This window comes from Pelodiscus sinensis, chromosome 8 (genome assembly GCF_049634645.1).
Source record: "Pelodiscus sinensis isolate JC-2024 chromosome 8, ASM4963464v1, whole genome shotgun sequence".
In the NCBI taxonomy this organism is placed as follows: Eukaryota; Metazoa; Chordata; order Testudines; family Trionychidae; genus Pelodiscus; species Pelodiscus sinensis.
The window spans coordinates 24143880-24166517 of record NC_134718.1 but is presented as its reverse complement, the minus strand read 5'-3'; the positions used below and the strand labels follow the sequence as shown (position 1 = coordinate 24166517).

The following is a 22638-nucleotide window of genomic DNA, read 5'->3' as shown; positions in this document are numbered from 1 at the left end:
CATTGTCCAGGCACTGGTGCCACCCTTCACTTCTAGGAGGTTTCTGTAGCCTCCCCAAACAAAAAACTCACCTTTTGCACTGTGTTTTTCTATCATTTAAATAATTTTATATCTACAAATAACAATTTGATCCATGGCCCCGATCCTGCAAAGACCTACACGTGTTTAATATTAATCTCAGTCTTTACAGAACTTTACAGATTTCAGGGCACCAGTATGTTTAAGAAGTAGAATTCATTGCCTGGTCTAGGGGTTGAAGGAAAGGAGAAAGCTTAGGTTAGTTTTGTCCTCTTGTAGAATTTTCTAATTTTGAGGTAGAAACTTGCAAAGCTTCCTAATCTCTGTGCTCTAAATTCCACATATTGGCAGCAAGTAGTAGACCAGTACTTGTAGTGGAAGTAGGGTCATCTAGTCATGTTAGCTATGGCTATATGGCAACCAGAGGTGCCATTTGCAGAGCTTTGTGCAGCCTGAAAGCTTCTATCTCACCAAGGGTATGTCTACACCAAAGAGGTTTTTTTTTTTTGGAAAAACAGCTGTTTTTCTGAAAAAACTTCAATTACGTCTACATTGCAGAACAAAGGGGTTTTTCTGACACTGGTAATCCTTATTCTATGAAAAAGCCTTTTTCCAGAAGAGCTCTTTCAGAAAAAGGCATTTGTGGACGGGGAAGAGGGAGTTCTTTCGAAAGAAGAGGAAAAAGGAAAAAGCACAGCTGCCTTGGTGGCCACTCCATCCATAGTAATCACTGCTGAAATGCGAGATATCAAGCATTCAGTGTGGACACTCTCTTTCAAAAAGGCAGATGGCTTTTTCGATGCACTTTTGCAGTGTGGATGCTCTCTTTCGGAAGAAGTTTTTTCCAGAAGATCTCTTCTGGAAAAACTTCTTCAGAAAGAAGCCTGCAGTCTAGAGATAGCCCAATAGAAAAAGTTGGTTTGATAAAAGACATTAGCTCCCCCATCTTTTCTCTTTAGTTAAACCACTGTCACTTTCTCATCTTGAGGCCATGCAACCAAAGACAATGGAATTGTTTCTCACCTGTATATTTTTAACTCTTAAAATTTAAAGCCAAATTAAGAATGATTGAAGTACAAGAATGGAATATTTTTGAAGTATTCTCATTACAAAAGCAATTCTGTTTATTAAGTATGCAGAATTCTATTTCCATCTTTCCATGTTACTATTAGGAACTTTTGAACAAAAATTCTTTGTTTCTTAAATTCTTTTTCCTACTAACAAGTCTTCCAACTTAATAAATAATCTTAAATCTTGTAATTATGCAGCAGTTGTTACTTCATATACCAGCAGGTATTTACAATTCTGTATTGTAACTATACTCAAAGGAAATTGCTGAAGAAGAATAGCAAGAGCTGAATTAAGGTACTTCACATTTGATTATAGAGTGTAGATACAATGAAAAGTAATTATTGTGCTCAAGATAATTGATAAGCCATTGTTCCTAATTAAACTGGATTAAATAAGTTTCCTCTCACAATCTTTAATTTTGCTAAAATATATTTATTCTACAAGAACAACTAAAAGTATGTAAACTATATTCTCTGCTGTGCCCAGAGCAGTATTTGCTGGAAAGGAGAAGGCCCAACAACTGCTGTATACCTCTTTTCATTGCCCCATCCCTGATCCTAGAACCAATCAAGGCCTGTCTACCTCTGGCACAGTAAGAACAGCTTGGGGAGTTCCAACCCAGCAGTCTGGAGTGTGCCTCCAAACACTAGGGGCCAGGAAAGGTGGCACAGAATGATAGAACATTAGAACTGGAAAGGACCTCGAGAGGTCATCAAATCCAGTCCCCTGCCCTCATGGCAGGGCCCAATACCTTCTAGAATCATAGAGCTGGAAGAGACCTCATGTCCAGCCCCCTGCCCAAGGTAGGACCAACCCCAACTAAATCATCCCACCCAGGGCTTTGTCAAGCCAGGACTTAAAAACCTCTAGGGATGAAGATTCCACTACCTCCCTAGGTAACCCATTCCAGTGCTTCACCACCCTCCTAGTGAAATAGTTTTTCCTAATATTCAACCTAGAGTAGCTAAGTAGTAGTTCTGCAGAGAAGGATCTGGGGGTTACAGTGGATGAGAAGCTGGATATGAGTCAACAGTGTGCCCTTGTAGCCAAGAAGGCTAATGGCATATTAGGTTGCATTAAGAGGAGCATTGCCAGCAGATCCAGAGATGTCATTATTCCCCTTTATTCAGCTCTGGTGAGGCCACATCTGGAGTATTGTGTCTAGTTCTGCCCCCCCCCCCATACAAAAAGGATGTGGACGCACTGGAGAGGGTCCAGCGGAGGGCAACCAAAATGATTACGGGGCTGGAGCATATGACCTATGAGGAGAGGCTGAGGGAGTTGGGTCTGTTTAGTCTGCAGAAGAGAAGAGTGAGGGGGGATTTGATAGCAGCCTTCAACTTCCTGAAGGGATGTTCCAAAGAGGATGGAGAGAGGCTGTTCTCAGTAGTGATGGATGGCAGAACAAGGAGCAATGGTCTCAAGTTGTGGAGGGAGAGGTCCAGGTTGGATATTAGGAAAAACTATTTCACTAGGAGAGAGGTCAAGCACGCAAATGGGTTACCTGGTAAAGTAGTGGAGTCTCCATCCCTAGAGGTGTTTAAGTCTTGGTTTGACAAAGCCCTGGCTGGGATGATTTAGTTGGGGTTGGTCCTGCATAGAGCAGGGGGCTGGACTTGATGACCTTCTGAGGTCTCTTCCAGCTCTATGGTTCTATGATTCTATGAACATGTAACTGGAATGGACAGAACTAGATCCACCAGGAATTGACCTACAGCAGGAACATTCCCAGGTAGCTTGTTAAGTCCCCTCTAAAGCATAGGCAGTGAGTTATATGGGCCAGAGGTGCTCAGGCACTATGAATATTCAGGGACAGGGCCTCGGCTCCAGCAACGTTTAGAGAAGTGGTCTCCCACTTTTTAACCACAAGATCACTTTTTCAATTTATGTGCAATGTAAGATTTACCTCAAACCCAAATACCTTTCCACGCCTTCCTTCCCCGCTTTTCTGAGGCTCTTCCCTTGCTCCACTCTTTCTCTGAGGCCACACTTTGCTCACAACATCCCTCTTCCTCCCTGAATCTGATTCACTTTCACCAGGCTGGGATAGGAGGTTGGGGTGCATGCTCTGGTCTTGGGTTAAGGGGTTTGGAGTGTGGGAGGGGATGCCCAGGGGGTGGAGTGGGTTCTGGACTGGCATAAGGTATAGGGCACTTGCCTGGGAAGTGCAGTGTGGTGGATTTGAGTCCTACCCCCCTTGGCAAGCCAAGTCTTGCTCCCCTCTGCCAACCTTGGGAGTGACCAGACAGCCAACACAGGATAAGGAAGCCTGTGACAGTAGGGAGGTGGAGTGGCTTAAGGGCCAGGGCATTTACCTGGGAGCACACGGTGGTGATTTCAAGTCCCAGCCACCCTGGCAACAACCAGATAGCCTCCTCATGCTATCCCAGGGATTGACGTGGCTCCTGCACTAGGAAAGCAGGATAAGGGCTGCCCTGAAGGTAGGTGGGTTGTGGAGAGCCTGAGGAAATTGGGCATTTGTCTGGGGAACACAGGGTGGTGGGTTTGAGTTCACTCCTTAGTAGCTGAAGTCCTGCCCTCCATCCACCCTAGGAGAAACCAGACAGCTCACACAGGATAAGAGGACTCTTATTGGAAAAGGTGGGGTAAGTGCTGGAGTGGACTAGGAGGGAAAGGCCATTCATCTGGGGAGTAGGGCCTCTTGTACCTTTCAAAGGAGGAATGCAGATGTGCCTGTCAATGGAAATTCCATCCACTACTCAACCAGTAGATTAATCATTATTTAACATCCTTAGCACAGACAAGTCAAAAACTAAAAATAACCCACTTGGCAAGCAATAAAAGTAATAACACCCCCCTCCCCATGTATGTTTTGGGTCTGGATATGAGAAGGAAGAACAGTGTGTTTGTGAGAATGGCAGACACACACACACACACACTGTGAGGGTGACAGAGATTTTCTTTGCTAAGCTCTCTCCATCCCCTTCTCTCCATGTGGAGACAGGGTACCAGAGTGGGGGGAAAAGGGACCCCCTGACATCAGCACCCCCCTTCTCCCACCCATACCCTCAACAGAAAGCAGGAGGCTCCCAAGGGAGGGCTCCAAGGCAGAGGGCAGTAGATGCATGACAGTAGGTAAAGAGGCAACTGAAGTGCCAGCACTTGTTAGCTTCCTGGCCAAATCAGTCAGGATCACCCGTCAGAGGCTCCAAGATCTACTGGTTGGTGACCACTGGTTTAGAGCCAGGGCAGTAGCTAGCTCTCTTCCTGGAAGGAGTTTGAAAGATGCTTGGAGTCTGAAGGGGCAGCAGCTTTCAAACTCCTTCCAGCCTCCCTTCCCCATCCTCAGGGTAGTGACAAGGGGGCAGCCACTTCAATGGGCAGCGGCAGTCAAAAAAGCAAATAGAATGTTAGGAGTAATTTAAAAAGGGATAGAGAATAAGATGGAGAATATCTTATTGCCTCTATATAAATCCATGGTACGCTCACATCTTGAATACTACATAGAGATGTAGTTGCCTCATCTCAAAAAAGATATATTGGCATCGGAAAAGGTCCAGAAAAGGGCAACAAAAATTATTAGGGTTTTGGAATGGGTGCCATATGAAGAGAGATTAAAAAGACTGGGACTTTTCATCTTAGAAAAGACGAGACAATGAGGGGGGAGATAGGACTCAGAACTATAAAGTCATGACAGGTATGGAGGAAGTGAATAAGGAAAAATTAGAAACATAAGAATGAGGGGTCACCAAATGAAATTAATAGGAAGCAAATTTAAAACAAACAAAAGAAGTTTTTCTTCACTCAGCACACAGTCAATCTATGGAACTCCTTGCCAGAGGAGGCTGCGAAAACCAGGACTTAACAGGGCTCAAAAAAGAACTTGATAAATTCATGGAGGCTAGGCCCATCAATAGCTATTAGCCAGAATGGGTAGGAATGGTGTCCCTAGCTTCTGTTTGTCAGGGGCTGAAAGTGGATGACAAGCGAGGGATCATTTGATTATTTGTTTCTGTTCACTCCCTCTGGGGCACCTGGCATTGGTCACTGTTGGCAGACAGGACACTGGGCAAGATGGACCTTTGGTCTCACCCAGATGCCATCCTTATGTTTTTCTTATGCTGTTTGAAAGGGTGTCTTGGGTGAGTGTCTTGCAGCATCCCCATCTGCACCCCAAGACACCACCCTGTCCCATGCTGGGCATCCACCAATCCCAGTGTGAGGCTACAGTGAGGGGCAACTTGGGTGTCAGGAGTAGACCCTGCAGGGAAGGGAGGGGTTGGAGTAGGACATAAGCAGCTGAGCCAGAGGATGCAGCAGGGAGGGGGAGATGGGTATGGAGGGCAGACCCCACAGGGGGCTGGGGTAGAACATGGAGCAGCGCATGGCCCAGAAACCCCTCTCCCATTCCCCCAGCCACATGTCGGCAGCTGGGGTGAGTGAGCAGCTGCTCTAATCCTGCTGCACTGCCAGCGGGGGGCCCCTGGGATGTTTAAAATTGTATGGGGCAGCAGGCAGGGCTAGAGGATACATGGGGCAGCAGGGAAGCTGGGGGAGCATACAATGACGTGGCTGGAGCCTTCCTTCTCCCTAGGAGCCACTGCCAGAGGGGGTTCCCCAAGGTAAGCATGGTACCCCATCCACACCCCTGGAATGCACTCCATTCCCTCTAGCCTCCAAACCTCCTCCCTGAGGCTGCACCCAGGACTCTCTACCCCCTGCTCCAGGCCAAAGGCAACACCCCCATCCCTCCCAGAGCTTCACCTCAAACCAATGTTCCCTCTAACCTTTTTCATCCATGTGCAGATTTTTTTTTGTATCCATATGAAGAATAAATGTTATGTGTTCTGAGGCATGTGTGAATGTGTACCACCCATAGAAACAAAAACGCTAGCTGTGGGTGCTCTGCTAAGCAGCTGAGTGGCATTGAAATCCTTCCTGAGTGGCCACACAAGCACAAAGTTTTAGGGAACACTGCCCCAGATCCACACCTACATTCATATTCCCTCTCAGAGCCTGCACCCCAGACCCTCACAAATCTATTCCTCACCACTCCTGTTCTTAAACTCCCTCCCGGAGCTTGTCCCATCCTCAAATCTTCCAGTCCTCTGCTCCAGTTCAGAGCTTGAACCTAGCACTCAAACTCCCTCCCAAAGCCTTAGGCAGGCGGGGGATGGGGGGGAGGGGGAAGGGTGGAGGAGTCAAGGGGGAGGGTAAGAGTTTGAGTTGGGGAGGAGTTCAGGCTTTGGGCATTTGGGGCATCAACAACATTTTTGCAAACCTGCCATCCCTGATCGAAGGCTGGATTGTGTCACCAGAGTGGCCTCCCTTAACTACCAGGACAAGGATCTGGCCCTATGCAGGTAATGACTTCCAGCAAAATCTAACACTGAATCAGCTTTGGCTGTTAATGAGGGTTTCAGGTTCCAACTTCTTATATCTGTTCTTCTTCATGGGACAACCATACACTATCAATCTGAGCCATCCCTACAGTCCTTACTCAGGCAAGGTTGTCCATGGCGTTTTGCTTGAATAAAGACTGGAGTATGATAGGACAGCCACTAACTCAAGCAGTAAGTCTTCCAGTTTTGGCCAATGTCTTCAAAATACAGTTTCTTGCCATTTTAACCAGAAAGGACACTCTCTCAATGACTTAACCACCTGCATTCTGCTACAAAGACCTTTTACATCTGCACTTGAAAGGGAATCCTCTGAACTGTCATTCATGTTAAAATTCGACACTCTCCAAAAAGGAATGAACAAACACTCAAACTATCTTACCCATTACCAAGATAGCTTCCCCAATTATCACTTCTAATACCATTAGCTCACAAACATCCCACTCTCCCCACCTCTAATATCATCAATTCACAGACACTTACCTTCCTTCCTTCCTTCCTTCCCCCCCCCATGCCCCTCCTGTTCTGAAATGTGATTTGTCCTTTTCATATGTGTTCATTTTTTTTAATTGTATCCTTTGGTATATATGGTTCTGACTATTTTCTTCCACTATTTGATCTGAGGAAGTGGGTCTGGCCCACGAAAGCTAATAAACGAATAAACCATCTTGTTAGTCTTTAAAGTGCTACATTGTCCTGCATTTTGCTTCAAATACTCTGACTTTCTTTATGCCACTGCCACCCCTCCAAATAGCAGGCGAAAGAGCAATGCAAAAATATCTCAGTTTTTGTATTACAAGAGTTTTTTGGCAAAATGAGGGTTAAATAATATTAGCAAAGCATAACAAAAAGAGACACCATTTTTGCTACCTACAGTGCCTGCTTGCAGCCCTGATTTAAACACTTTTCTGTCCAAGTATCAGTGTGAATTTTAATGCTTCTGAAAAGTGCCAGATCGACAGTCCTAAAGATCTAACAATAGTAGAGAGCAATGACAAGACATGTTTCCCTACTATTGTTCTCCCAATATATTTGAATTTCACTGATGCCTGAGGGGATTCCATTTCCATGTTCCTTCATTCTTTGATCTTGTTACTGAAAATGCTAATGAGGAATTCAATAAGTGCCAAAGACAGGGGTGGTTTTTGTGTTGCTCACTAATTGCTGCTCACTGAAAAGGGGACTATAACACCAAATCATCATTTCACATAGGACACTGGCTATGACCATAAACCATCATCTAACAACTTTTGGACAATACACATAGGGTATGTCTACACTTCATTCCTCTCACTCGAGAGGAATGCAAATGCAGACACCTGAAATTGTAAATGAAGCAGGGATTTAAATATCCTGCACTTCATTTGCATAATCGTGTTATGGCACTATTTCGCAACAGCTCTATTTTGAGAGAGAAAATGGGGTTATTTCGAGATAAAACCCTTTCCTCGACATAACCCTTACTCCTCATTTTTTGAGGAGTAACAAAACAAAAAATGAGGAGTAATGGTTATTTCGAGGGAAGGGTTTTATCTCAAAATAACTCCTTTTCTCTCTCGAAACAGCGCTATTGTAAAATAGCGCCATAACGTGATTATGCAAATGAAGTGTAGGATATTTAAATCCCCGCTTCATTTGCAATTTCGGGTGTCTTCATTTGCATTCCTCTTGAGAGAGATGAATGAAGTGTAGACATACCCATGGAGTCCTGCATGGATATGAAATTTGTATCTACTCCCACATCTTTATCCGCAAAACTGAGCTGCAGATATCCTTATTGACATCTGTGCAGGCAGGTACCTGTGGATACAAAGCAGATATCTGCAAATTTGTAGGTTTCTAGACACAAAATTTGTATCTGAATCTGCATCCATATCTGCAAAAATGAGCTGCAGATATCTACATCCATAGAAGTGGATGCAGATACCCCCTGGGTGTCGCATAAAAAGTCATATGTGGATCCTGCAGCTTAGCAGGCCCAGGATGGAAGTTTCCATCCTTGAAGTAAATAGCCTGGGACCCTGCAAGCGCAAACAGCAGCTGGCCCTTATCAACTTTAACCCATGCACTTGAGCTGGGAAACTACTAAGCTGTAAACAAGTTTAACCTCAGTCTCAGCTCATAAGAGTGATAAGAATGGCATTGAGCCAGTACGCACACACCCGATAAACAAATGTAGTATAACTAGTGTGAGGAGTCCCATGCCTGGTGAGTCTCACCTGGGACCTAGACCTCAGAGGGTGCCCTGGATTCCCCCAGCTGGAGCCATGTCCACTGCTAGGGTTGCCAGGTGCCCTGTTTTGAACCAGACACTCAATATTTGAGCTTTCTGTTTGGGAAACAAATGGAGAAAATATAAATGAGAAAATATTTGGTATTTTCTAAATAAGATGTAATGTAGATTGTGATGTAATGTCCAGTGTGTCCAGTATTTTTGTTGAAGCCATCCTGCAACCCTATCCTCTACAGCCTCGTGGGATGGGACTCTCTGCAGACTGAAGGGGCGTAAGCATTTCTAAGTGTCTGTTGCTCTTGTATGCATTGCTCTGCCTGTGCTTATTGATGTGTCACTTTGCAGCAGCTGTGTAACCATTTGGCAGTATTAAGCATGTAATAGTAGTGATTTAGTGAGATTAATAAAAGCAACTATCCCTAATTGACTCTGTTGTTAAGCGAATCCATAATCCTGTTTGGCCACGGCCCCCTGAGTTGACACTGGGTATCTACTTTATATCCACAGATTTGCAGGGCTCTGAATACATGTTTCAAAAGGAAAATAATGCTCTTAGAATTACATTTACTGTGGATTCAGCCTGTAAACTTACACAATACATTTTGGGTACGTCTAGACTGGCAAGATTTGGCGCAAAAGCAGTTGCTTTTGTGCAAAAACTTGACTCCTGTCTACACTGGCCACGAGAATTTGTGCAAGAACACTGACTTTGTACTGTACAAAATCAGTGGTTCTTGCGCAAATACTCCAATGCTCCCGCTCAGGGATAAGCCCTCTTGCGCAAGTATTCTTATGCAAGAGAACCAGAGTAGACTGGCAAGTTAATTTCTTGCACAAGAAAGCCTGATGGCTAAAATGGCCGTCGGAGCTTTCTTGTGCAAGAGAGCGTCTACACTGGCACGGATGCTTTTGCACAAAAGATGTCTTTTGCGCAAAAGCATCCGTGCCAGCGTAGACGCTCTTTTGTGCAAATACTTTTAACGGAAAAACTTTTCCATTAAAAGTATTTGTGCAAAATCATGCCAGTGTAGCCTTTGAGTTTCCTGCATAACTGATTATTAACATGTTTGTAAAGGGTATTTAGATTTCTAGTTGCTTAATGTGCAAAAAATGAGTGTCCACAGCTGAAAGTTTGATCCTGAAATAAATCTGTCTCCCAGATTCACTATTTAAAAATAATTATTGACCCAGTAAATTCCCTGCTCCTTTATATTTTTTTACACTTCGTTTGTTAGAGTTTTGATCTGATTGTCTTTTGAGCCTACTAGAATGACAATGTCTATAATCATACCATGTTGGGTTCTGTGATAACTTCCTGAGCTCAAGAAGGTCTGCCTGGTCAGCATTTGGTAGTGCAGCTGGTTCAGTAGGCAGTGCTTTCCCATGTGAGACAATACTAAGACAATGCCTAAGATGCTGTTAAAAGGCACCGTGCTTTTGGAAGTACACCTTATCAGAGGCAATTTAAAAAGCAAAGGTCCCTTATACATAGTCCTCTTTAAAGATCTCAACACTTTTGAAATCTTAACCTTGGTTTCCATACAATATTTGAACTCAGTTTTAATATCTGCTGTAACCAACTCACACAGGGGAGTGCAATCGAGTGGGAAAAGGCAGCCCTAGCAGGGTAAAAAGCCAACTCCCCTGTTAATTAGAAGTGGGTTACTGCAGGTCAAGCAGAAGCAACTGACAAGGGGTTGTCTCAGACAGATTAGGATCAGCTGGGACAGGGCTAGGTTGGAACAGTTAGGATCAGCTGATTCCACTTCAGCCCTGCCTGAAACCTTTTAAAGCAGGGGTGGAGACCCTCAGGCCTAGGGGCTGGATGTGCCCTCCCCCAGAGCATTGGGGAGGCTGAGCTAATGCACATAAAATCTACTATGCTGGGCCCCCCTTGACTCTGATGTGCAAGGGGAATGAGGGATGTGTGTTTCTTCTCAATTGGGGGCTATATCAATGAGGGTTTGGGGTTTTTTTGCTTCTCACTTGTGTGTGGCCCCCAACTGATTTTCCTGTGGGTCAGTGGCCCCCAATCCAAAAAAAAGCTCCCCATCCCTGCTTTAAAACCTCCCTTGTTGGGGGAGGAGGGATAAGAGAAACAGGCAGACAGAAACACTACGGGTGCGTCTAGACTAGCAAGATTTTGCGCAAAAGCATGTGCTTTTGCGCAAAAACTTGCCAGCTGTCTACACTGGCCGCTTGAATTTGCACAAGAGCACTGACTCTGTAATGTACAAAATCAGTGCTTCGTGCGCAAATACTTTCATGCTCCCGCTCAGGGATAAACCCTCTTGCGCAAGAATACTTGCACAAGAGGGCCAGTGTAGACAGGCACCTTAATTTTTTGCACAAGAAAGCCCGATGGCTAAAATGGGCATCAGAGCTTTCTTGCGCAAAAACACATTTAGATTGGCAAGGATGCTTTTGCGCAAAAGCATCCTTGTCAATCTAGATGCTCTTTTGCGGAAATACTTTTAATGGAAAAACTTTTCCGTTAAAAGTATTTCTGCAAAATCATGTCAGTCTAGACGTAGCCTAACAGCTACTGAGCTAAGAGACAGCAGGGGACGTGATGCGCTCCAGAAGGAGAGGCTGGGCTCCCTACCTCAGAGAAAGACTAAAGCCCAACCCCCTGTTAAGGGGAAGGCTGACTGCCCAGACCCAACAGATAAGGGCCCTTACAGCCAAGGGGAGAAGAGCGGAGGCTGGTGAGGAAAAGAGGCCCTTGCCACACTATCCAAAGATCTTATTTTCAATTAAGGTGATCTTTGCTTTCTCCATTTAAACTGCTGATAAACACAATGTACAGTCAATCTGTAGTTGCTTTTTTCACATGAGGTGGCTGCATTTCCATGATGGAGGAAATCATTCCTAGGTACAGTTTGTACTCTGTATCTGTGTCACTGTGGAAAGGTGTTGGACATTCTTGTGGCTGAAACTTGCCACACAAATCTAGAGGGAAATTACTGAATTGAAGTAATACTAACAGGCTGCGTCCAGACTGGCAAGTTTTTCTGCTTTTGCGGAAAAACTTGACAGCTGTCTACACTGACCGCTTGAATTTCCGCAAGAACACTGATTTCTTACTGTCTGAAATCAGTGCTTCTTGCCGAAATACTATGCTGCTCCCGTTCGGGCAAAAGTCCTTTTGCGCAAAGCTTTTGCGCAAAAAGGGCCAATGTAGACAGCTCAGATTTGTTTTGCGCAAAAAAGCCCTGATCGCGAAAATGGCGATCGGGGCTTTTTTGTGGAAAAGCGCGTCTAGATTGGCATGGACGCTTTTCCGCAAAAAGTGCTTTTGCGGAAAAGCGTCCATGCCAATCTAGACGCTCTTTTCCGAAAATGCTTTTAATGGAAAACTTTTCCATTAAAGCAAAATGCAGGACTATGTAGCACTTTAAAGACTAACAAGATGGTTTATTAGATGATGAGCTTTCGTGGCCAGACCCACTTCCTCAGATCAAATAGTGGAAGAAAATAGTCACAACCATATATACCAAAGGATACAATTAAAAAAAATGAACACATATGAAAAGGACAAATCACATTTCAGAACAGAAGGGGGATGCAGGCGGGGGGGAAGGAAGGTAAATGTCTGTGAGCTAATGGTATTAGAGGTGATAATTGGGGAAGCAATCTTTGTAATGGGTAAGGTAGTTGGTGTCCTTGTTTAATCCCCCCCGGAGAGTGTCGAATTTTAGCATGAATGACAGTTCAGAGATTCCCTTTCAAGTGCAGATGTAAAAGGTCTTTGTAGCAGAATGCAGGTAGTTAAGTCGTTGAGACAGTGTCCTTTCTGGTTGAAATGGCAAGAAACTGTTTTTTCTTTGTGATCCTGTCTGATATCTGTTTTGTGGGCGTTAATCCTTTGGCGAAGTGTCTGAGACGTTTGTCCAATGTACATAGCAGACGGACACTTTTGGCACATGATAGTATAAATTATATTTCTGGATGCGCAGGAATACCGTATTTTCCGGCGTATAAGGCTACTGGGCGTATAAGACGACCCCCTGATTTTTTAGTTAAAAAGATAGGGATTCGTCTTATACCCCAGCGCCCCTCCGCCTCCCCGGCTTTGCTCCCGGTGTCCCTGGTCTGCTGGAGATGGTCCACGGTATGTGTTCTTGATCTTATAACTCACTTGGTTAGGTCCAATAATGGTATCAGCAGAATGAATATGTGGACAAAGCTGACAACGGGGTTTGTTGCAAGGGAAGGTACCAGGGTTGGTATTAGTGTGGTATGTCCTGTGGTTGTTGGTAAGAAACATCTTGAGGTTAGGTGGTTGTCTATAGGAGACTATGGGTCTGTCTCCAAGAGCCTCTTGGAGTTTGGTATCCTGTTCCAGTATAGGCTGTAGTTTATTGATAATGTGTTGGACAGGTTTAAGTTGGGGGTTGTAGGTGATGACAAGTGGTGTTCTATTGTAGGTTTTCTTGGGTCTATCTTGAAGTAAATGGTTTCTAGGTATTCGTCTGGCTCTTTCAGATGCGGTTGTACCATCAACCTCAGGCTGGACCATTCTACATGAGAGATCCACTTCCTGGACACCACAGTACAAATCAACAATGGAAAATCAGACATCACTCTCTACAGAAAACCCACTGACTCATACAGTTACCTACATGCTTCCAGCTCCCATCCAGAACACACCATACGATCCATCGTCTATAGCCAAGCCCTTTGATACAACCGCATCTGCTCTAATCCCACTGACAGAGACCAGAAGCTTCAGGATCTCTAACAAGCATTTATAAACCTCAACTACCCCACCCGGAGAAATAAAAAAGCAAATTGAAAGAGCCAGACGAATACCTAGAAACCATCTACTTCAAGACAGATCCAAGAAAACCAACAATAGAACACCACTTGTCCTCACCTACAACCCCCAACTTAAACCTGTCCAACACATTATCAATAAACTACAGCCTATACTAGAACAGGATACCAAACTCCAAGAGGCTCTGGGAGACAGACCCCCCCGCCTGCATCCCCCTTCTGTTCTGAAATGTGATTTGTCCTTTTTATATGTGTTCATTTTTTTAAATTTATCCTTTGGTATATATGGTTGTGACTATTTTCTTCCACTATTTGATCTGAGGAAGTGAGTCTGGCCCACGAAAGCTCATCAGCTAATAAACCATCTTGTTAGTCTTTAAAGTGCTACATTGTCCTGTATTTTGCTTCAGCTACACCAGACTAACATGGCTACATTTCTATTACTTTTCCATTAAAAGCATTTGCGGAAACATTTGCAGAAAATCATGCCAGTCTAGACGCAGCCACAGTGATTATTAATGAAAAAAATGATAGCTATTTGTCAGCAAAAGGACAGACGTTTGATTATTCCTCACATTCTCCTTCCCACTTCTGCCTACTGCTGTTCTTGCTCTCTCTTCTAAGGGTAGGCCTGCATCAAGGGGAAAAGTCAATCTAAACTGCACAATTTGAGTTATAGTAGTAGCATAACTCTAGTAAATGTAGCTTAGATCTAATTACCATGGGATCCACACCATGCTGGATTAATGGGAGAAAGTGTTGCATTGAATCCCTTTACTCTTCTTTCATCAGAGGGGTAGCCGTGTTAGTCTGAATCTGCAAAAGCGACGAGGAGTCCTGTGGCACCTTATAGACTAACTGAAGTGTAGGAGCATAAGCTTTCGTGGGCAAAGACCCACTTCATCAGATGCAGGTCACGAAGTGGGTCTGCATCTGACGAAGTGGGTCTTTGCCCACGAAAGCTTATGCTCCTACACTTCAGTTAGTCTATAAGGTGCCACAGGACTCCTCGTCGCTTTTACTCTTCTTATGTCAGAGGAGTTGCAGAGTTGACAGGAGGGTGATTGGCAGTTGATTTAGCGGGTCTTCACTAGGGATGTTAAATGCATTTTTGGTAAACATGTAACCACTGACATTTTCAGCTGTTACATGATTACATCTGAGGGGGGGGGAGGCGGAGCTATCTGCCTGTCCCTACCCCCTGCACTGCTGCTGCTGCATCAGAGGCAGCAGCTTGGGGGAGGCAGGCAGCTCCCTGAGAGCTGGTGTTTTCAGGGAGCCTGTTTAAAAGCCTCCACCCTGTGAGTACCAACTCCCACCTGCCCCCCACACCTCTCCCTGCCCCAGAACTGCTGTGTAACTGCGGAAAGGGATCTAGGGGTCATAGTGGACCACAAGTTGAATATGAGTCAACAGTGTGATGCTGTTGCAAAAAAAGCAAATATGATTCTAGGTTGTATCAACAGGTGTGTTGTAAGCAAAACTCGTGACGTCATTCTGCCGCTCTACTCTGCACTAGTTAGGCCTCAGCTGGAGTACTGTGTCCAGTTCTGGGCGCCACATTTCAAGAAAGATGTGGAGAAATTGGAAAGGGTACAGAGAAGAGCGACAAGAATGATTAAAGGTTTAGAGAACATGACCTATGAAGCCAGGCTTCATGAACTGGGCTTGTTTAGTTTGGAAAAAAGAAGATTAAGGGGGGACATGATAGCGGTTTTCAAATATCTAAAAGGGTGTCACAAGGAGGAAGGAGAAAATTTGTTCCTCTTGGTTTCTGAGGACAGGACAAGGAGTAATGGGCTTAAAGTGCAGCAGGGGAGGTTTAGATTGGACATTAGGAAAAAATTCCTAACTGTCAGGGTGGTCAAATATTGGAATAAATTGCCAAGGGAGGTGGTGGAATCTCCCTCTCTGGAGATATTTAAGAACAGGTTAGATAGACATCTGTCAGGGATGGTGTAGACGGAGCGTGGTCCTGCCTTGAGGGCGGGGGGCTGGACTCAATGACCTCTTGAGGTCCCTTCCAGTCCTATTATTCTATGATTCTATGATTCTATGATCATACAGAGGCAGCAGTGCAGGGAGGTGGGCTGTGTGTACCTGTTAACACTGAGGAGCCCAGGCTCATCATTTGTTTAAAAAGAAAATGCAGTTCTGGCTGAATGGCAGGAGAGGAATGGGACTGGGATAGGCTGAACTTCTACATGTGTTGCTCTCCCATCCACATCACTGAATAGTATTGAAATCTTTAAAAAACAGTGAAATTCTTAATACTTTGCATAAATATCTGTACAGTACCACTGCATTTATGGATACTTCAACTCAAGTCATTGGTGAGTTTTTCACTGTTAGATAGAGATAAGTGACTTTTTTTCTTCATATGGTAAATTTGTCCAAAAATGCATTTTTGAATTTCCATCAAATCTGGGACATAGTTTCAGCCAAAAAAAACCCTGACATTTGAAACAATGTTTTATTTAAGAATTGAACTGTATTTGAAACAAAGGGTGAAAATAAATGCTCAAAAAACAAAATATCATTTTTCAGTTACGTTTCATAAGATTTTTGACCCAAAATAATTTAAATTTTTTTCATTTTGTCAAAAAAAAAACCCCAAAAAACCCTGAAAACATCCATTTTGATTTTAAATGAGCCAAAATGTAAAGGAGGGATTTTTTTTTATTCAGTTCTTGAACCAAAATAACAGCTACTCTTTCAGCTTTACTGATAAGTTAAAGCTATGCATACACTCCAGGTGGGTAGGAGTTACCATCTATTGGTTGCTTAGTAACTTGTAGATATTCTTTTGCTAATTCTCAAGGACTGTGGCCCAGATCCTCATAGAATGACAACTAACTCACATTGATTTAAATGTGGCCTGTATTTCCACATTACAAAGGTATCATTAGTGATCAATCCCAGATAGAGATCAAAGAATGATAGACATGAAGCATTGCCAGTCCATTTACTAGTAATTTTTGGAGTGGTATCTAATGCATTTATTTCCAGAAATAACTATTTACAGTCATTTTGTTACACCTGGGGAAATTCTGCATCACTATGCAGGTGCAGAATTCATGGCTCTTGCAGGTTTTTTTTGTTTCTGCACAGAAAAATGATTTCTGATGGGGGTACCAAAGAGAAGAGGCCATGCATCCCCTTCCCAGCAGTGCAAGAAGATGGGTTTGAGCACCTGGAGCAGCTGGCAGAGATGTAAATTACCAGCATGTGGAGAACACACTGTCCCTCTTGCTTGCTATTGCAGCATGCTCAGTGTGGAGGGGCAGAATTTTGGTACATTTATGAAGAGGTAGATGAAGGGCAGTCTGTTCCCTCAGGTAGACAGAACATAGTACCTTGCCTGCTTCGTAAATTGTTCTTAGTGAATTCCCTCAGGAGTACAAAATAGGTGTAAAAGCATTGCCAGAGTGGCCTTGTAAGTGCTTATGATGCTTCAGTGATTAGAACTGGTCTAAATTTTTCGATCGTAAACATTTCCTACCAAAATCTGCTCCATGAACTGTTGGCTACCGAGTTTTCTGGAGACAGTCGGTAGCCAGTATAAATTGAGAGTTTGAGTACCCTGCCTTCACTTGCTCTTGACTTGCCTGTGATACAATACTGAGCAGATGGCTGTATATATTTGTTGACTAATAACTAGAAGCAAAAACTCTGGTCATCTGAAGAAGTGGAATGTGCCCATGAAAGCTCATGATATCATCTATATGTTTTGTTAGTCTATAAAGTGATACCAGACTGTTTGTTGTTTTTTAAGTTTAGAAGTAAAAGGTCATTACTATTGGATAGAGAGAGTCTGAGCATTTTCCTCAATGCTCTCCACTTCAATTCTCCATCCATTTTATTGTAGTTTAAAATAATTGAAACCAGTTTGATTATATTGTGTTGTGCTGACAAAAATGCAGAATTTTGCAGATTTTTAAAATATTGTGTGCAGAATTTTTAATTTTAAGTGCAGAATGCTCCCCTACTAGCAATTTGTGGCAGTTGTGAATGTATAAAGCCAACGGCACTTTTTCTTCCACTACTTTTAATTAGCACATGAAATTCATTACCTTATGTTTGTATTTAAACTTGCTTACCATATAATTAAAATAGAATATTAAAGTTTGAAATAAAAGATGACTCAAAACTTTTCAGATTTCTATAATATTCAGAAGTGTTTGATCTCCCCTTACTGAGACATAAATAAAACAAAAGATCACAGAAAGACAAACATTTTACAAGTTCAAATCTGATTGGGTTCTAAGTTATTCAGTCTTGATGAATGTATTCACATTCAAATTCAGGTACTTTTCCTGGAGCACTGAACTACAGTATAATTCATTAGGTGACTGTCTTGTGTACTTACCATGTGCTCACTGACATCATTATAATTGCACATTATCTGCTGATGTTGATAATATTCTAGTTGTCTTTCTGCTAGATCAACCCGTTGCAACAAATTCTCAATGAAGTTTTGGAGCCTGGCTTTCCCATGGACCTCTTTCTCAGCTGCCTCTTCAAGAAAGTGGTTACAAATAACAACCTCTCTGCAAGACAAAAGGGTTTTGAAATTTAGCAACATCTAGGCATTGGAAAGAGTCCTGGCATTTTCGTTGTAATAACTGTTGCTAAGAAACAGCAGGGAAAAGGAGATTCCTACCAATGCCTTTCTGTTTGCTGCCATAGTTCTATATTTACTGGTTATGTAAATGATTGACAATAAGGAAAGTAGATAAAGACTTGGAAATCCATAGGATTAGGAAACACTCACCAAGCAATTCCTTGTGTTTTCCTTGAGGTGCATGCCACCTCATGAAGGGCAGGAAGATTGCCCTGCTGTGCCACATACCCCATGCAGACCTTAAGGGGTAAAACAGTTGCTGTGTTTCCCAGAGAGTTTCTAAAGGGCTCTGGCTGGGAAGTGCTTACCTGGGTGGCTCCCAGCCAGCAGCCCTGGCCATCAGGTTCCTCAGCCAGATGGGAGCCATGAGTGCTGCTCAGCGTGACGCGAGTCCGAGGGGAGGGTTCATTGCACGATTATGTTGGGAGCAGGGGCAGCACACAAAGCAACTCAATCTCCTCCCCCCTTCGCCTGCATCATTGAGAGAGCTGCTCTGAGCAGCATGTGGACGGGGCAGGCAGGGAGCTGGGCTGAGGCTCCCCTCCTGCTGCACTTGTGGGCCAGATCCAGTGGCATAGTCCACTCAAATGTAAAGTGAGGTTGCTGTATGCAAGTACAATCCTATTTTAGCTCCATTCAAAACACAGAAGGTGTTCGTGTTGGGGTGGGGGAATCCGTGTTTGGCAAATAAAGAACAAAACTGGTCAGGAAAACTGTAGTCTGAGATGAGTACTATGAACAGTGGCTAAAAAGTTTGAGGACTTCGCATGTTTCAGTAAAAATGATTTCTTAGTTTTTAAGGTGCCACAGAACTCCTCAAGTTTTTGTTGTGGCTAAAGAGCAAATCATTATAATGGTGATCACCTTCTAAATTCCTGTTTGTTTATAGGAACTCAAAGTTTCTCTTCAAAGTTCCTCTAAGTTTATCTAAAAGAATTTGATTTACCTCTGGATTTTGCTGTAAATACCAGAAAGCATCACAAGGATCTCTGAATTAGCAGGAATGGAAGTAGAAAGACGCTCCAGAAAGAAGTGTTTAAAGGCTCACGCAAAAGTTTTGTTTTTCATCTCAGTTCCTTCTGGAATATTTATTTACACCTAGCCCAGATTTTAATAGCGACAAGCAAGAAAGAAATAATGGGAACCTTAACTCTTAAACTGTCTCCTAGGTAATTCCAACTTTGTGTGATTTCTCTCACTATCAGCTTGCTCTGGAATAACATGAGATTGTCTATAAACAAGTAAAAGGCGCACATGAGTGTTTAGGATAATGTTAATGCTAAAACCAAGATTAATTTTAATGCTCAACTTTCTTCTCACTTACATTGTTGTAACTCATTTAACTTCCATGAAGTTACTCTGGAACTTTATACTGGTGTCAGAAAATAGTGGCCCTTGGAATCTTACATTTTTTATGGCTAGCACACCAAAAGTCCCCATGTGTCAGATAGAGGACATTTTTTACTTTGTTTTAAAGAACTCTGTCTTATGGTCTTACTCCTCTCAGAAATTGTCTAATGAATGTCTACCCACATGTTATTGCATAGATTACATGACACAATGTTTTGCAACAAATTTTACTGAAAATAATAATGAATTTGCATTGTCATGCCTTGTCATTTCCAACATGGCCTACTGTTTTGTAGGGGACAGGAAACTGAAGCATGGAAAGCTGGAATTTGCTATAAATTAATGTTTGTGGGCAAGAGGGGCAGATAGTTGGCTTCCCCTCATTCACAAGCAGCAGGCGGTTCAGCTACTGAACCAGACAATTTACAACAATGAGAAGCTGCTACTTTCTGAAGCACTTAGTCATCCTGGTGGGATTCATCATTGCAACAGCATGTCAAGAGTTGAATGACTGGCAGTTGCTGTAAGATGGGCTGGATAATTTCATGAATACTAATGCTAGTTGTAGCTATTTCGGGAAAAATCATTAGAAGATGACATAATCTCCTTTCCCATGGCGTGAATGAGTCACCTGCAGAGGGCGGCAAGCATTTTCCTTTTCCTCCACATCCTTAGTCAGTGGGGTTGACAGACTTGGGGGCAAAGCAGGGAGGCTGGCTCTGTGCCCCTGGAAGGGGCAGAGCCGGAGGCAGAAGGGGTGGGCTTGGGGCTAGCCTCCCCCAGGCAGCCCTCCGTGCTGCCTGCAATATGCCACACATGGCTCCAGTGGTGATTGATAGGGCCTGGAGCTCCAGCTGCTGCTGTTGCCATCAACAGGCCTGGGCTAGAGATATAAGGGATTGATTATCTTCGGAAGATTGAGACCATTCTCCTAGGAAGGACACCAAGCTAGATGGGCAAATGATCTGATTGAAGATGGTAAAGCCTATGCTGTTTTTTCTTGTTTTCTTGATAGCCCAATGTAATTTTTAATGTAGATTCATGCAAGCAGTTCATTAACATGCCTTTAAAGATTGTACTTGCAATTAATTCTCTCCCTACACAAGTGAGCCTCCCCACTCTATAACTCCCAGGGTGGCTTTTTCGCTCTTTTTAAAGATAGATAGCAGAGTAGGTGCTGTCTGATACGTAGGCGCAGCTCCTGGACTGTAAAAAGTCCATTACATACTTGTTCATAGCACTGCTATCTTATAACTAGTATTTTTTTAACTTCCTTTAGAACTCTCAAAACAACATCAAGCCCTGAGGATTTACTGCTGTGAAGTTTCTTTAGTTGCTCCAATCCTCCTCCTTAGAGACATCTTTCTCTCTGCCATTGCTATGCCTTGATTACCTATAAGTTGTTCACTGGGGATTTTTTTCCCCCCATCATCATCCATTCTAGAGAAGACTGATTCAACAAACTCATTTAACTTCACCACAGCCATTTTGTCTTTTTAATTGCCTCCTTTGCGCCATGCAGTTTTCATGGACTTACTCACAGATTTATATATGATCTTGCATCAGATCTATTTAGAAGATATATATATAACTAATAACTAGAATATAATAGCTATGTGCTCTTTGTTTTTTCCCCTATACATCTTGCTTGCCTATGCTCGCTAACTTTGATTCTGTTAATATTACCTACATTGGATATCCACATGTGGCTATTTTTCACTCCTTTGCTTCACAGAAAAACTGAGACTCGTGACAGTATGATATGATGCTGCTCCTAATGAAGTCAATAGCATCCTCCCCATTTGGGGATCCTCTGTTTAGAGGGAAAGAATGGAGAATACATACAGTGTACAGAGTCAAGACAACTGGGACCCATGTCCTCACAAAATAGCTTCCTGAGCAGTGTCAAGGTGAAGTGAGAAACATTTGATGATGGTTGCCTCAAAGCTGGGGTACTTTATCTTCAAAAATGAACTATTTTAGGACATGCTTGCTATACTACCTCCATGTACGCCTAATATTTCTAAACAGGCTCTCTAGGGCTATTAAATCCATCTGAATCCTACATTTTCAACATTAGCTCCTCCCTCACATCCCCCAAGTGTAATCTGTTGGCTCTCTTTTTCAGTCATTCAACCTGAAGATCCTTACACTTTGTTTCTTCAAAAATGTCTCATTTATCTTCCATCACTTAAAATCATGTCTTAAAATAAGTAGCACTATAAGATCCTGAGACCTGCTTAGACACCTTCCAAGCAGGGATAGCTAGTTTTACTGAAAAAACTTCTTCCAAAAGAGAGAGTCCAAACACAAAAGCGCATCGAAAAAGCAATCTGCTTTTTTGAAAGACAGCGTCCACACTGAATGGATGCCATCTTGCATGTAAGCTGTGATTACTATGGATGGAGTGGCCACCAGGGCACTTGTGCTTTTTCCTCTTCTTTTGAAAGAACTCCCTCTTCCCTGCAAAAATTTCTTGTGCAAAAGTGCGTCCACACCTCAAAAGCGCTTCACAAAAGTGATGTGCTTTTGTGCAAGAGAGTGTCCACACTGCATGGATGCTCTTGCACAAGAAAGCCCTGATTCCATTAACAGAATGGCCATTGGAGCACCTGTGCTTTTTCTAATAGGCTCTTTTTGCGCAAGAAACCCGTGCGGAATGTCCACACATGCCTTTTTGCACAAGAGCTGTAGCGCAAAAAGGAGTTATTCCTAGTGAGGAGAGGAATAACTCTACCGGCAAAAGCCCTCTGTCCTGTCAATTTACTGGGTTTTTTTTTGTTTGTTTTGCACAAAAACATGCTTGAGGTGTGGACACTCCACCGGGTTTTGCACAAAAACCTTGTAGTGTAGACATAGCCTATTGGAAAAAAGCTTCTTCCACATTGAAAAAGGATTACCAATGCCGGAAAAAACCCTCTGTTCTTTCAATTTACTTTCAGAAGAACATAATTGCAGTATGCATGTAACTCAGGTTTTGTCGGAAAAATGGCCGTTTTTCCGACAAAACTCTGTAGTGTAGTGTAGACATACAGTCCCTCAGTAGCACTCAGAACCTCTGTGTACTTGCTCAGAGATTGGTCCTTGCAAACCAACATAGGCCTGGTAAGCAAAGAGTCACAAAACATAGACAGGGATGGGTGAGATTCACTCTTTAGCCTTTGTTTAGCCTCTGGATTTCGTGGTAGTCCTGCATTGCTTTC

At 43.2% G+C, this 22638-nt stretch overlaps 1 protein-coding gene across 1 annotated transcript in view; it reads right to left on the bottom strand.

Annotated features, from left to right (window-relative positions):
- Positions 1-22638, bottom strand: part of ZNF365 (zinc finger protein 365) — a 46904-nt gene that overhangs the window by 11617 nt on the left and 12649 nt on the right. The window contains 1 exon segment of the mRNA XM_075934888.1: positions 17831-18011. Coding sequence (XP_075791003.1) covers positions 17831-18011 — 181 coding nt within the window.